The sequence below is a fragment of the Dermacentor andersoni genome, chromosome 5 (genome assembly GCF_023375885.2).
Source record: "Dermacentor andersoni chromosome 5, qqDerAnde1_hic_scaffold, whole genome shotgun sequence".
In the NCBI taxonomy this organism is placed as follows: domain Eukaryota; kingdom Metazoa; phylum Arthropoda; class Arachnida; order Ixodida; family Ixodidae; genus Dermacentor; species Dermacentor andersoni.
In genome coordinates, this window is record NC_092818.1 from 194,845,808 (window position 1) to 194,861,825 (window position 16,018).

Here is a 16,018-nt window from a genome sequence, read left to right on the forward strand (position 1 = left end):
TAAGCACCAGAAACGAGATATTTGACGAGGAACACCTTCTACCACCCATAAAGATCCTTCGATTTTCTCGCTAAGGTTGTTTAACGACGTGATGGCAGAGCTACCGAGCATATTCGATTCGAGCGGCCTGCAGCGCGTATGGATTTGGATCGTCCCTTTCTTCAGCGTCATTGAGAATCATCGAAAAGATCTGGAGCAAGAAAGAGAGAAAGAGGAAAGAAAGGATGGAGGGAGGGAGGCTGTACGATAAACACAAACGGCCAAAACAGTGATGGCACGTCCGTTGTTTTGTTCCGGAAGCGGAAATGTCACGTGACCCAGTGAACCGATCAATGACGGCGGGGAAATGCGCAAGCCAGAGGCCTACCGGAAGAACCTGGGCCCGTCCTCGTAGGCAGCCCTAGTTGGTCAACCACAGAAGAGCAAGGAATCCCCATCGGCGGAATTGCAACCCACAAAGGTGCGCGCATCGCTACCTGACGGTTATTTTGCACACTGTTTCCTAGTACGCCTTCTCACGGAAAAGCACACCCGACCTCTAAGGGTGGCGTCGTACGACGACTGGGTCGCACCGCAAGGAGACGCCACCAGAATAATTAACGCTTTGCTGCCCTTCGCTAAGCAGGCAGGCATCCTTCCTTTCACGTGATCCCTTACCCCTGTCTTAGGCCACAGGCCATCCTTTCTAATAAATGTTTTCAATAAATCAATCGGAGTTGTCTGCCTGCAACGCCGTGAGGAGGCAGCCGAGTCTGATTTTTCAAACGCGATGGTCTGTTGGCGCAGACCCAAAAGATGGGAATGCTTTTGTCGAACTAAATACTGTCTGCTTCGGTGGGATCGCTGGGAGAGGTGGGGCCTCACAGCCAGCTCTGACGTCTTGCCAGTTCATTTCCGGGTCATGTGCGTCGTCTGCTTCATTCGGTTATAAACTACGCCCGTGTTTCACGAATGAACTGCTTTATGTGCTTGTAACGTGTCATTTACGCATACTATAAAGCACTACGTCCGTATTCATAATATTTTTTTCTGTATTTTGTCTGTATCGTCTATAGGCAGTATTTTCTGTATGTATATTACCTTGAGAGGAAGGGTTCACTGCTTGAATAGGACTAATTAATCGTCATAAAAGAGTGAACTTTCTTGCATTCATGTATTGTTTTGCTTGCAGACACCTCGTCGGCAGGAAACGTTCTTGAGAATTATATTAATTATGCGCTCAAGGTAGTGATAAAGCTAGTAATAAAAACTCACGTGTGTTTTTCTGAGTTTCTTCCGCACTAATACATTCGTGAAAGCGCTGTGTTCGCAGATTCACTCAATGTGCTTGGCGTTGCAGAAAGGTAAATGTACACCGAAACGACCAGTACAACACAGCGGCAATGCCAACTCCACTAATGCAATCTAATGCTTTTAAAAATGCACATCACATCTAGATGGCTAACCAAGCTGCACCGCTTTCGGGCTTATAATCAATACGCAAAGCCAGGGTCGACGCGCGGACAGCACAAATCGCAGTCCGAAACGTGCATACAATTATCCAGCTGCAAAACAGCGCTGCGCGTCTCTTTCGTGAATGTCTGCACACGCGCGGCCTGCTTCTGAATGGCAGCTTCGCCGTTCATCTCTTTATTATCAGCTTGCTTACCGGACTGCGCCTCGGAGTTGATCGAAACGTTGCTCCCGGGCCGGAAGTCTGCATTCCCTCTGCGCACTTGTTCCCATCAGATAGCTATCGGTCTGGGGTTCTCTAAACCCTTCAGCTGAGACGCTTCCCTTCAAAGTGGGGCCATCTGTGGTTGCCAATATTAAGCGACGGTCGGGCGTACGCGCCGCCTACGAGAGGAAAAATCGTTAAGAATTTGTGTAGCACCAGCAAGTCTCGCCCAAATAGTTTCCTTTTTATCACACAGGTGGCGCTAATAATGTGAGATGTCTAAATTAGGCGCTAATTTTTGCAGTTGTTAAGACGCAAAATTTCGGGAGAGTTTCACGATTGTTGTGATTGGAGAGCTTCAGTATCGGTTCTCCGCCCACTTTCCCTCGCACGCTCCGACGCACCCTGGGCTCGCTCACCACCCTCTCTCCTCTTCATCGCAGCGAGTCCCCGGCCGGGCGGCCATCGCAGATTACAGCGGCCATCGACGTGATGGGTGCGCGCGGAGGTTGCGCGCGGCTCTCCCTGGCCTTCGCCTTTCTCGGATGGCAAGGTGAGCGTCGTAGAAGGCACCGCGTTATTCATTAATCAGCCTTCTTAATTTAGGCTCAACAGACTCGAAAGCACTGAGGGCCACTGGTGCGCCTCACATTTCATGCGAAGTGATGCTCGGACGCTCGCGTTCACCTGGCGTGGGTGTTTCGGTCCTACCATCCATGGCCCCTCTTTTAAGAGTCGGCTGCTTACGCGCACTGTGAACCTCGTAATTCTCGAAGAATATAGCAACGACGCCAATTCAATCACCGAATATATGTGACCCTTAAATCCTAAAGCACTGCCTCCCCCACCTAATGATGCCGAACAAGGAGAGATGGCCCGACTGCGGACGGCGCAGTGAAAATAGAATTTTCGTAATCTTGGCTATTTCTGAATTAAGGACGAGAAAGACAATCGCACACAGATTGTTGGCATTAACTGCAATTATCCTTGTTAATTTCTAATGCCTCAGTCACTAAGAATTTAGATCACGAGACAAGCCGGTAGCCTAGTTGAGGCCACGGCTTTCCTGGTCTTGATTTCGGCAATGCCTACTTGTGCATCGAACATCCTGTGAAAACAAGCTAATATGTTTCAGTTCCCTCTGAGCGTGCTTACATTAGACACATGCTTCATTATGATCATGTAAGCATGAACGCAGTACCAATTTCAGAGGTACAGGTTAGATTGCTGGAGCAAATTTTCAAAATAATTTGTAAGTTCTCCAGATAATTATCACTAAATGTCGCATCACAGTGCTGTAGTAACTTGCGTCCCACTGTCAGAAATCAATAACATTGATGAATAGCAAATGTGTCAGCAAATGCGACTGCGCGTGATTATCTGGCGCCGACGGTATTAAGAAACTTGTATAGGCCACGTGGACGCTCCAGCGCCAAGAATGGCACGATTCTTTGTAATTTGCGATGTGCGTATCAGATACGTAATATAAAATTGCGCTTAATTGCCCTAAGCACCCGTTCTTAAAGTCAGGTTGGGACAGGACTGTCTGTTGAGGTTGATTGGGGTTGTAAGTCTGGAGCCTATCATCTCATACTCTTTTGATGATGGCTTCCGCTTTTGGCTTTCAGGTAGCTGCAATTAATGTATTTCTTTTATCCTTTCTTTTACACGATCTCTGTATCACAATGTCCAGACACAAGTTAACACTTAAAGACATTCGCGGGTATAAAACACGTTTACGGAGCTATGGAGGATGAAACACGAATGCGAACTGCACTGCCAGTGGTCTTGTTTACGGTGCCCTGAAGTCGTTTTTGCGCCAACGTTCTTAGACACGCTACAGCTTCACCTCCGCGAGGTAGTCTAAGTAGCTCTGCTCTAGTCACTAAGATTGAATGCGATGACATCTTTTCAAATAATGCTAAAGATTTGCCAGTACCTAAATGGTCTTTTGGAAGACCACCTATAGCACACCTTGAAATAAAAACCTTTATTGCGACTTATGCTTCCTTCTGTGAAGAGAATGCCGGTGTGGGCATTGCATCGACACCTCTCAATTGATCTTCGCTTTATTCACCTACCTGACCTCAGGTCTACCTTACAGGCTGAATTATTGGCAGCCGTTCTATATATTATAAGTTACCTTCGTCCTTGTTGTTAGCTGTAATTTTAACAGCTTGCCCGTCTGTTCTTCGCAGCAACGTCTAATTTATCAAACCCCTTAGAAGTATTCTATATTCTTGTCCCAAGATGTTTACGCTTCGTTCGTTTGGTGTAGGTACCAGTCCCCAAATATTTTATCCTAGTTGAATCTGCAGATGCACTCGCAGTGACAGTCCATGATGATCCTGTAATCTCTGTTTAACCAACGTCTCTGTTCGTAATCGCGACCCGATTCATAAAGATTGCCACTGCGAACAACTTTTCAGAACCTTCATTGTTTTCCCCTGAGTTCCAGATTTTAAATTTCATTGGAGCTAGAGATGGTGCGCCACTAGAAAGTTGGAAACCACGCTCGCGAGACTAGGTTGCCGAGTCCACCCCCCACCCCATATTTTAACTTAGTACGTACTACCTCAACAGGTTTGGTCTAGCTCCATCACTTTTATGACATTTCTGCCAATTAGACTTCATTTCAAGCGCATATATTCTTAGCGTGTCGCCGTTTTACTGTTCAAAAGATAACATTTTCAGAAGAACCATTGCACAAGCTTGGAGTGAGCTTCACTCTTCCGGTGGTGCTTTCCTTTAGAGGTCTGCTTTGAGCTTTAGCTACAATAACATTTGTGATGCCATCTTCAATTTTCTACACGAGAAATAAAGAATGGCATGCTAAGTGTTGTTTCTTTCTTGCATTTTCATGTTTTACAGTATTATTTAGTTATCGTACTTTTTATATCTGTATCAGTTTTGGATTTCACAATGCCCGGTTAAATTTTTCTCAGCTTACTTCCTTCATTTTTTTTATTATCTTGAGCTCTCGCACCACCCAATCCGGGGCCGATTCTCCAGAATTGGCTGCGCTAATTCACTAAGGAACAACCAACCAAACGACCGGCCGACAAGCCGACCGACCGACTGACCGATTAATTGCAAGACGGGTGCTGGATCTGCCACGTCCCATCCACAGAACGTGCATTTCATATTTCTATTTCATCTTTCTCAGCGCGGTAACCATGTTTCAGAATGTCGGTAACCACACTGCAAAATATTTCATTAAAAAATTACTTTTTTTTGGCAGTGGCCTTGCCGTAAACATCTGTAAAGCTCTGTGTTCCATTTATTTTTCTGGTATTTCGTGTTAAAGAAAGTTATCTGTTCTGTATTACTGAAAAAGTTCTATTTTCTGTTTAATTTTTTTCTGTTATGCTAATAATTTGTTCTGTCTTATTTTACAGAGAATGTATGTGTAAAACAATTATCCATATTGAGCCACAGGAAAAGTTACGTTTTCTGTTTCTGGTTCACTTCTTTATTCTGGTCCACTGTACATAAATAGTATGTGTTTTCTGTTTCCTGTCCCTGTTTCACATTTTCTTCTGTTCCACTGTACAAAAATTTGATTTGTAAAGACAATTTTCTATCGTGATGAATACTGGGCGAACCAGGAATGTCGTGTGAAGCCAATGTGTTGAGAAGGACATTTCCCTTCGTGAGGGCAGTGGCCGCCCTGACGAAGAGAATTTCCTTCGAGGAAACGTGGTCTGCGGCTGATATTCCTTGTTCGACCACTGCTTATCACTTGTAACCTAAATTTTCCTGTGAACTTCTGTCCTGTTTCAATTTTGTGTCGTGCCTCACAGAAACATGTTAAAATAACAAATAGCCTGTAAATATGCAGTATGTCTCAAAACGAAAATTGGACCATATGGTAAAAGCTGAAAATATATAACTGTAGGGGAAGAAGACAAAGGTCATACGTAGCGCTCCTGTGTATCCGTTATTCTTTTTCTTTTTTTTTACTTTACTCAGTTTTCTTGCGCTGCTGTTAAACACGGTCAACACTTCTTTTCTCAGTGGCTGTAAAAGATCATTTGTAATTTAGAAAATTATACAAGAAAACGAATTTTCCTTTTATTTTACATCAACAGATCCTATGACAGCAATATGAAAACAGAAATGTCAATAGAACTGATTATGCGCCCGAGTACCCGCCGTGGTTGCTCAGTGGCTATGGTGTTGGGCTGCTGTGCACGAGGTCGCGGGATCGAATCCCGGCCACGGCGGCCGCATTTCGATGGGGGCGAAATGCGAAAACACCCGGGTACTTAGATTTAGGTGCACGTTAAAGAACCCCAGGTGGTCGAAATTTCCGGAGTCCTCCACTACGGCGTGCCTCATAATCAGAAAGTGGTTTTGGCACGTAAAACCCCATAATTTTTATGCGCCCTAGTTTCAGAAAACGAGCAACATCAGTTTTCCTTCTGTTGTTATAACAACTTAAAGGTCAATTTCCCAAGCTATAGATAAGCTTCTGCTTGCCATGAATCGCACGCGTAGGTAGAGAAAGAAGAATAAAAAAGTACGTGCCCTTTGAAAATAAGGCAAGCGAAGTAAATAAATACGCACAGCCTTGTGTATAATGGGCACTGGTAGCCAATTTACAGAACTCTCCCAACGCTGTAAAATTTCTTGAATTAGTGACCGCATGTATTCATGTACAAATTTGCGACACACAATAGCATCAAGCTGGGTGTGCAGTGTGTATTATGTCATAGTGTACAGATATTGTGAAGTGCACACAAAACAGATGTGCGTATTTCCAAAATGCAAATATAATCGAATGCTTTTTGTTATGTAAAAGCAAACTGTTATAGGAAGTCAGTTATTAGTTTAAGTATCATCGCTGACTGGCAAAATGGCAAAACTGTCCTCACCTCAAAATTGTTTAACCTAATTTGATTTTTACACTTGTTCTTTTTTTCTATAAACAAAGGAACCAGATGTTTAATAGACTCACGTGTGACAAAAATGAGGTGTCAGCTCTAACACTGCGGTAAATGACGCTACAAATCTAGTTTCTTTATACTTCTAACCTTACGGAAAACCGCCTGCTTCTTGGCCAATCCCCCGTAGTGGGTACGCGCCACTGTCTGGGACACAAGACAAGACAGGACAAAGAAGAGCCAGGCTACAGTTCGTTTCGTACGAAAAGAGAAAATGGTTTCATTTTAAAGCAAGAAAAAGTGTTTCCTAAATAAGCTACAATAAAACAAAATAAAACAGAAACAGCGAACTTTTTACTACGATACAAAAGAACCAGCTTACATATTGTTATGGATGAGATGGGTTTATTTACAAGATGGTCGAGGGGGCATAGAGATGAGATCGTAGGCAGTCAGGCATTTTCTACACCTCGCGCAGTTCTTCAATCTCCTCTTCCTCGGCTCCGTCGCGGAGCGTAACATCTTCCTCCGGCGCGGACGAATTTCCCCGGGTGAGTTAGGGAACCACGTGATTTGTAATGCTTGATTCGGGAACCCTATGATAACAGTGCTTCAGGCGATCCACATGAACCACCTGTGCCTTCAGCGACCGGCGATTATTGGAAGTCAAATTGATTATTATGTAGCTGACGTCACTTAATCGGTTGATCATCCCTAATGGGTCATTATACATAATTGCGATAAACTTGCGATACAAGCCTATCTACCGTAGAAGTGTCCACGTGATCGCCTGGAGCGAAAGTTTCAGTTATATGTCGGGCGTCGTAGTACGCCTTGGTGAAACTTGCGAAGAGAGTGTTCTTAGGTGAGCACACCGACGCGCTTCTTTGGCACGACCCATTGTTCGTGCAATGAATGTGTATTCGTTCAGTGCGAATGCCAAAATTGTGCCCAAGAACGTGAGGGAACTGCGAGCGTACAACGTACAGAAATGTGCATACCCGGTTACATCATGCTTGGCTATATTGCAGGCGTACACGTGACGAAGGGCAGCACGGCATCCCAATATTTCTGATCAGCAGAAACGTATACAGTGACAACATGTTGGTAAGCGCACGATATACGTGCGTTCGTTGAGGCCATTTGTATGTGGATGGCATGGCGTTGAAAGGCGCAGAATATCTTTAATAACATCGGCGGTGAATTGCCGTTTGTGGTCACACATAACACGCGGAGCGCCGTGGTGCAAGATGACAGACTGAAGCAGAAGGAGCGACAGATCGGCGGCGGTATAGCAGACGTTAGCGCCGCAGTCTCAGTATATCGCATCAAGTAGTCGACGCACGCAACAATCGAGCAACGACCGGTAGAGCTCTTGGGAAAGAAGTCGAGCAAGTCGATACCAACTTTTTCGAATGTTAAAGTAGGCGGTTTCACTGGTTGCAAAAAGCCTGCAGCGTAACAATATCAAACCATAATGGTGCTGAAATAAAGCTCAAAGTGGTCGCGGCATTACGTTGTTGGATAGTTTTGCTTTAAAACACAATCGCGAAGATACCTTATTATGGAGACATCTTTTGGTGAAAGGCCGTGCTGCTTGCTTGGGCGCTGGACCTTGGTTCCTTTCGCAAGGTGTCATGCTGCGACTGACCTGAAAAACAATAATGGTGCTTTTGATATACATGTGGCGGCACTGTGATTGTACAGAGCTCAGTGAAGCACTCTAGCACAAGGATCTTTGAATGCGTAAGCATTTCTATGCCTACCCAGCGAGAAAACCTGTCCCTCCGTCATGTAACACGATCGCTTTCAAGATAGGGCCCGCAGCAGCGAGCGAATTGGCCTTTTCGCTGCCTCTCTCTTCAAGGCGAACTAAGCGGCGAGAACACAGCGCACACGAAGCTGCCAGCACTCGGCGCTCTCTGTCCCCACCGCAGATCGCTTTCAAGATGCGCCCGCGCGGCCGCGTCATACGCAGCCGCCGCCGGAGTACGGTTGATCGCGGTTGATAATTGTTCGACGCGGATGGATAAGGCGCTAAAGAGCGGTAATGGCTTTTAATAATCGAAACGCCATCAGCGTACCTGGCACCGCCACCTGCAGTAGTTCGCTTGGGTTATCATGGTTTTGAGCGCTATCTGACCAGTTTCTGTGTGAATCTTTTTTGTGAAGAGTAGTCAACAAAGTTATGCAGCGTGTGCGTATCTGAGTACCACGTGGGAGGTTACTTGCAAGTAATTTCGATTAAACTAGACGTGCCACTATTTATTTTCAGGTAACTGCAGAATATTAGTCCGTGGCAAGTCAGTGGCACCGTGTACACTTTGAAACAAACAGCATTCACTATGAGACAAAATGTACAGGCACCCACCAACACATAACACACACGCACACAGCGTGTACACAACACGTAAACAGTACACACACGCACGCGCGTGCACACGCACACTCATACACACACACACAACACATACACTACTCCATGTTGGTGGTCGCTGTTCATTTAAGAAAATTCAGCTGTTGGTTCGTGGTAGAAGAAAACCACCATTGGCGGCCTTCGTTGCACAGAAGGATACCGCAAGCTCACAATCATACTAGCGGCACAAAGATCTAATGTGGTTGCGTATGACTGCCCGATCATCGCAAGAATCGCAAGCTGCACACGGCCAACCACTTCGTACAGTCGAAAATTACTTGAAGGTTACCGCTTTGGGCTTTTGTTAAATATATTAATATTCTCGAACAAAACTTTCTTGCCAGGAGGCATAGAAAGCGTTGTGCAATTCGTCCTTGAGTAACTTTTTTTCGCACCTCCCTTTCACAGAGAGGCAAGTTAACTCTCACAAAACCTAATTGAGCCTCTCGGAAAAGAGTAACGATAATCGAATATATCGTTACGTAGCAATCAGAAGTGGCGTGATTTACTTTCCGTCCGGCCGCCACCGTACTTTGTCCTTCGACACACTCCTTCCTTCCTCGATGAACACTTCTACGAAATATCTGTTCATACAATGTGTTCTTTTTTTTTTTGCACGTAACAATATGTCGAGTACGTCCTTGCCCGGGCTTACGCGGCTCGCCAAGTTGCTTTTTCCCGGTAAACGACGTCACAGATCGCTCAGAAGATCGGAACGTTTGATTTCCTCCTGTGTGCTCCTACGAATACCGTGTCGACACATCGGCTTGTTCAAAAAGCTGCTGCCTGCCGTGCTACACAGGGCCCTACAAGACCCTTCATCACTTTGGCGATGAAAGGAAAAATTATCATCTACCCGACTTGTAGCACCAAGCTTCTCCAGAAATTATTTGCATTATTACGCTTGACGATGTTAACTACGAAATCGCTGCGCTGGACTTTCGTTGCTCGTCAGCAACTCCATCCACTGACGTTGCGCACGTGCTTCAGATCAATTTGTACACCTACGCGCGAGCTCGCCTCCATCACAACTATGGCGTTGAGCCTTTACATCCGGAGCAGATGTTACAGAGCAATCAGAAGAGAGCCATAGACGAAGTTGATCTTAAGTAAAGAAGACGATTTGGTGGGACGAGGCGGCACCGGTTTTCACAGCCGCCTTGTTTTAGATAGCGTCGCCCCCATGTTAAATAACTTGCAAATATGCTTTTATACTTGATCCCTTGATTCGTTTCGCCACGTAATAATATGAACAGCCAATGGACTTAAGACCTCGCGTATTTTTTTTTTTTTCAATATTGTCCCAATTTTAGAAAACATACACACTTTGGAGTCAGTGGAACACATTAAGCGTGAAGGAACATGAGGACAAGGAAGTCATGATGGACACACATTACTTCGTCTTTTTTATTCCTCCTCGCGTTTCTTTGTGCTTAACTCCCTTTAGTCAATACTTACCAACAAGCCCCCATCGCTACCCTTGTCGACAGAAATAGACAGATTCCTTGACGACTTTTGTGCATATAAAATTCAGGTTTTACAAATATAAAATAATAAGTTCTGGTAAGATAAAAACCACATTTCTACAAAAAGTCTATGCATAGTACGTTATCATCATCATCATCATCATCATCATCATCATATTGTTGTGTATGTCCACTGCAGGACGAAGGCCTCTCCCAGCGATTTCCAATAAACTCTGTCCTGCGCTAGCTGATTGCAAGTTGTGCCTGCAAATTTTCACATTTTATCACAGTACATCAAAGATCTTGCGTACTACATCATCATGATCATCAGCCTGGTTACGCCCACTGCAGGGCAAAGGCCTCTCCCACACTTCTCCAACTACCCCGGTCATGTGCTAATTGTGTCCATGTTGTCCCTGCAAACGTCTTAATCTCATCCGCCCACCTAACTTTCTGCTGCCCCCTGCTACGCTTCCCTTTCCTTGGAATCCAGTCCGTAACCCTTAATGACCATCGGTTATATTCCCTCCTCATTACATGTCCTGCCCATGCCCATTTCATTTTCTTGATTTCAACTAAGATGTCATTAACTCGCGTTTGTTCCCTCACCCAGTCTGCTCTCTTCTTATCCCTTAAGGTTACACCCATCATTCTTCTTTCCATAGCTCGTTGCTTCGTCTTCAATTTAAGTAGAACCCTTGTCGTAAGCCTCCAGGTTTCTGCCACGTAGGCGAGTACCGGTAAGACACAGCTGTTATACACTTTTCTCTTGAGTGATAATGGCAACCTGCTGCTCATGATCTGAGAATGCCTGCCAAACGCACCCCAGCCCATTCTTATTCTTCGGATTATTTCAGTCTCATGATCCGGATCCGCGGTCACTACCTGCCCTAAGTAGATGTATTCCCTTACCACTTCCAGTGCCTCGCTACCTATCGTAAACTGCTGTTCTCTTCCGAGACTGTTAAACATTACTTTGGTTTTCTGCAGATTAATTTTTAAACCCACCCTTCTGCTTTGCCTCTCCAGGTCAGGGAGTATGCATTGCAATTGGTCCCCTGAGTTACTAAGCAAGGCAATATCATCAGCGAATCGCAAGTTACTAAGGTGTTCTCCATGAACTCTTATCCCCAATTCTTCCCAATCCAGGTCTCTGAATATCTCCTGTACACACGCTGTGAATAGCATTGGAGAGATCCTATCTTCCTACATAACGCCCTTCTTTATTGGGATTTTGTTGCTTTCTTTATGGAGGACTGCGGTGGCTGTGGAGCCGCTATAGATATCTTTCAGTATTTTTACATACGGCTCGTCTACATCCTGATTCCGTAATACCTCCATGACTGTTGAGGTTTCGACTGAATCAAACGCTTTCTCTTAATCAATGAAAGCTATATATGAGGGTTGGTTATATTTCGCACATTTCTCTATCACCTGATTGATAGTGTGAATATGGTCTATTGTTGAGTATCCTTTACGAAATCCTGCCTTGACATTTGGTTGACAGAAGTCTAAGGTGTTCCTGATTCTATTTGCGATTATCTTAGTAAATACTTTGTAGGCAAAGGACAGTAAGCTGATCGGTCTATAATTTTTCAAGTCTTTGGCGTCCCCTTTCTTATGGATTAGGATTATGTTGGCGTACTACATATATTGTCTAAATTCTTTCTTCTTCCGCGAGCGGTCGTACTAGGTGTGGTATAGGCCTGATAGTAACAGGGCAATTGTAATAATGGGACTAAAGGAGCCTACATTGTGGTAGTTCAATCCTATTAATGAATTTAAGGGTCAGTCAGTTACAGAAGAATGTTAAAGCTGGACAGTACGTCTTTGGATGGAATCGTCTGCGCGTGGCCCTTTTAGTGGCCAACGCATTCACTCCAAGCACAGCTATGACGCTCCCAACGCAACTACTTGGGGTAAGTGACTACTTTTCCCGTGGAAAATACACGGATCCAAACTTAAACACAGCTTTATCACAGCTCTCTATTGCTGTCGACTAATGAACAATTCTCATACAAAGTCCCTGCCTGGCGCTGAATCACAACAAGCTACGGTTGCCCGGCGTCCCCGTAATGCATTAAGCGTTCGATTAACCAACTATGCTCAGAATAGCTACTTCTAGTTTTTCTTTCATTCCTTGCTCTTCATTAGGGCGTGATATTTCTCAGCATCGAGTGGAGTACGTAAAGCTTTTGAAACCTTCGAGGCGTGGCCGCCATTGCACCATCGTTGCATGGCTTTACCTGACGACAGAAATGACTGATAAGCAGTCTGGCTTCCCGTTCTGTGTATGTCACGCTTTAAGGTGAGCATGAATCACGATGTAGTGCCCCTGCATCCATCTTGATTGCTTTCTTATGCATACAGATCGACATTAGATAAGTTACGGAGGCGTTAGGTTGCTCATGGTGATGACAGTGCACATAGAATGCAATGGCTAGAGCGTTACTTTCAGAATGGCAACGCGGTGCATTTGCACATGTTGCTTGCACTTTCTCACACCACCGTATCACTAATGTCTAACATTAAAAAGCACCATATGCACTGAAGACTTGGGAAGCTCCTGAAGTTAGCGATACTTTTGCGTCAGTATGCAATCACGTGACACCGCGTGAACAGTACTTTAAATTTATTTATTCATTTTCTGTATTCGTGGTGCCAGAAGGCATTGAAGAAAGAAGTGGAGGCGGTTGGTGACAGCTTCGTTGAAGTTTGTGGCACCTGAGATGGCGGTGAAGGAGACATGTGACCCTGGTCTCAGTAGGTCGTTTGTTGTACTTGAGGTCCAGACATTGGTTCGGCATTACGGGGACGCTATAACGTAAAGCTATTCCAATCTGTTTCTATACCATTTCTGCCACTAGCCCTCCTTGTTTCAAAAAACTCGTTTCACTGAGTGCAGGCGCAACGTTATCTATGAGATACCGCTCAGCTGTGGAAAATCTTATATAGGTCAAACGGGACAGGTGCTTCAATGAAAGAGCTCGTCAGCACAGCAGTAACCTAAAGAATGGCTATGGGAGTCATTTAGCCGGACACTGTAACAAGTGTCACTGCACCCCCATATTTGAAAAGACAAAATTCATAGGGAAAGGAAAGGGTAAGAGGGAAAGGGAAATAGTAGAGGCCTTTCACATTAGAAAGGAAGGAGATAAATGTGCAAGCACTCCCTCTCTTGCCTTGTCGGGAAAAGAAATCACATTTTTGGAAGAAAGATTATAATGTTGTTGATTTGCAGATGTTTTTGCGACTGATGTGCGCATGCCTATGCTGAAAAAAAAAGAGGTATAAATGTCCGGTGAATTTCAAATAAACTTCCAGTTGGCAGTCAGCGCTTGTCTGTGGTATTTGTTTCCTTGTGTCCTCGTCTTTTTCTCGCTGTTTAACCCCAGTTCCTAGTCGTCAAAGTACCACACATTTGAAAGAAAATAAATCGAAGACCAGAAAGTGCAGGAAGCGGGCCAGGTTGGAATAGGCACGCTGTGGTCGGTAATTCCGTTAAGACACGGTCCAGTTTCGTTGTCGTCACGGTGTTTGTCCTAAGCTCTCCTGATTTGGAACTTGACCGCTTCACCCTTGCAGTAACACTTAAACAGCGGTATCGTAGCGATCTTGTTCCTTAACGTATTAGTGTATAACACCAAACACGCTCGCTCTTTTACATTGCGATATGAGCGTCAACTTTCCGCAAGTCTTAGATGAATTGCTCCTAGTACGACCTGGGCGCAACACAGGCGTTTGTTCTTGTGGGCACTGCCAACACTTAATATTGTATGCTTTCATCGCAGCGCAGCAGCTCGTAGGAAAAATCTCATGAGCGATACTCTAAGCTGCCTACTATCACAGTGTTTTAAATAATGAAATCTCAACTTTTAACCTGTTTGTAAGCGTGATCATTCTGCTATAAATGCAACAACAACAAAAAAAGACCCAGACATCATTACTCAATAAAGTGGTCGAAATGAGTTATAGCGCGCACGAACGTTTTGGTGGCACATATCGCCTTGAAGGTCTAGAAAAATCAATTTAGACAGTGTATGTATGTCCACATGGCACTCTCGCCAATTTTTTGCAAGCAGGCACATCCGACATGACGACGTATCAGTGACACGCAACGTGAACCATCCCTGTTGCGCAATGGTGCAAGCACCGTTACTTTGTTCTGGAACAATCTTTCGCTTCAACGACGGCATTCTCCGCCACTCTCGCAGCGCTGTGCACATGTGCGGGCGGTCAGCAGTACTTCCGCGTGCGTCCCCGCGACACCCAAGCAGTCGAGGGACAGACGGCCGAGCTGCAGTGCCACGTGGCCAACCTGGCCGGACCCGTCCAGTGGAGCAAAGACGGATTCCTGCTCGGTGGGTGTCCGTGCTCTACACTTATTACCAAGCAGCTTAAGACAGTGCATTGTTTGACAACTAGCGTTGACATGACGCCGCTTGTGCTGCGAGCGTGTAACTTCTACTAGAAGAACCTTATGAAGTTGTTCTTCGAGATGTAGTTGATCTCTCTCGTGACAATATGTTTGATATCAAATGAGTCCGAAATTCTTCAGCTTTTGGTAATAAACTTCAGTGGCATAGAGAGAAAAGCTTCTGTAACTGGTCACGTGGATAAGCGGTAAGAGTGAGATAAGAAATTGAAGTGCTGGTGCAAAGAAAAAAGCACGTACCCGTTTTGCACTTGTCAAAACGATTTCAATTTCTTTTTGGTGGTAAAACGGCAGACAAACTTGTTCACACTGCATTTCCTGACAACCAAAATGTTGGCTCTGCAAATAGCGACATACCAATAACTGCCATCACCAACAGATAGTACATACATCAATCTTCGCCTAAATTTATCGCCCCATTTTGTATGTGAAGATGTGTAACTGGCTCGTTTTTACCACCGTCGATACATTTTTCATACTTAGTGCAGGACAAATGTATTTCCCTCCCAGCTTGTTCATCCCCAGCTGCGGTAGGGTCAAGTGTTCTTAAGCACCTCACAGTGGTTTTCCTTTTTTTACTTTTTCTTTCCCTCGTTGTCACTCTGTCAGTAATGTTGGCCACTACTTGTGCTTGCGCACATGACATCCTGTAATAGGCTACACTATCTCCAAAATATATTCTACATTTTTTGGTCATGCTCCTTGGCCCATTAAAGTTCACTTAAACGTACCTCTCACTGAACCAGCGTATCCAAGTTTTAACGAGTTTCCAAAAAATGTTTCTCCAAAGAGTGCTCTAAGCCTTGCCATGGTGGGCTCTTGCGATAACGATCAGTTGTTTCACCACTCAAGAACCGTGGAAACGGAACTCCATAAGCTCACTGCTTTGGGCACCTTGCTAACTTCTGCATATCTTATTCTTCCTTTGCTCCTACAGGTTTCGACCCGTCCATTCCAGGTTTCCCGCGGTACACAATGATCGTAGACAATCAACGCGGTGTCTATAACCTGCGCATCACCAACGTCCAGATGGAAGATGAGGCGGAATACCAGTGCCAAGTAAGAAAAACGACTGCGCGTGTTTATTTTTCTCAGTTGGTTAATCTCTGGATTTGTTGGGAGATTGGTTGGGAGTAGCGAGTATTTATTTCCACATCA

The 16,018-nt window shown here is 44.9% G+C and overlaps 1 protein-coding gene across 1 annotated transcript in view; it reads left to right on the forward strand.

Annotated features, from left to right (window-relative positions):
* Positions 1 to 2,081: 2,081 nt before the first annotated feature.
* The window catches only part of LOC126531802 (nephrin-like), a 74,893-nt gene continuing 60,956 nt past the window's right edge, over positions 2,082 to 16,018 (forward strand). The window contains exons 1-3 of the mRNA XM_050179530.2: positions 2,082 to 2,210; positions 14,640 to 14,786; positions 15,798 to 15,919. Of these exons, the coding sequence (XP_050035487.1) occupies positions 2,150 to 2,210; positions 14,640 to 14,786; positions 15,798 to 15,919 (330 nt within the window). The 5' untranslated portion in view covers positions 2,082 to 2,149. The remainder of the gene's footprint in view (positions 2,211 to 14,639; positions 14,787 to 15,797; positions 15,920 to 16,018) is intronic.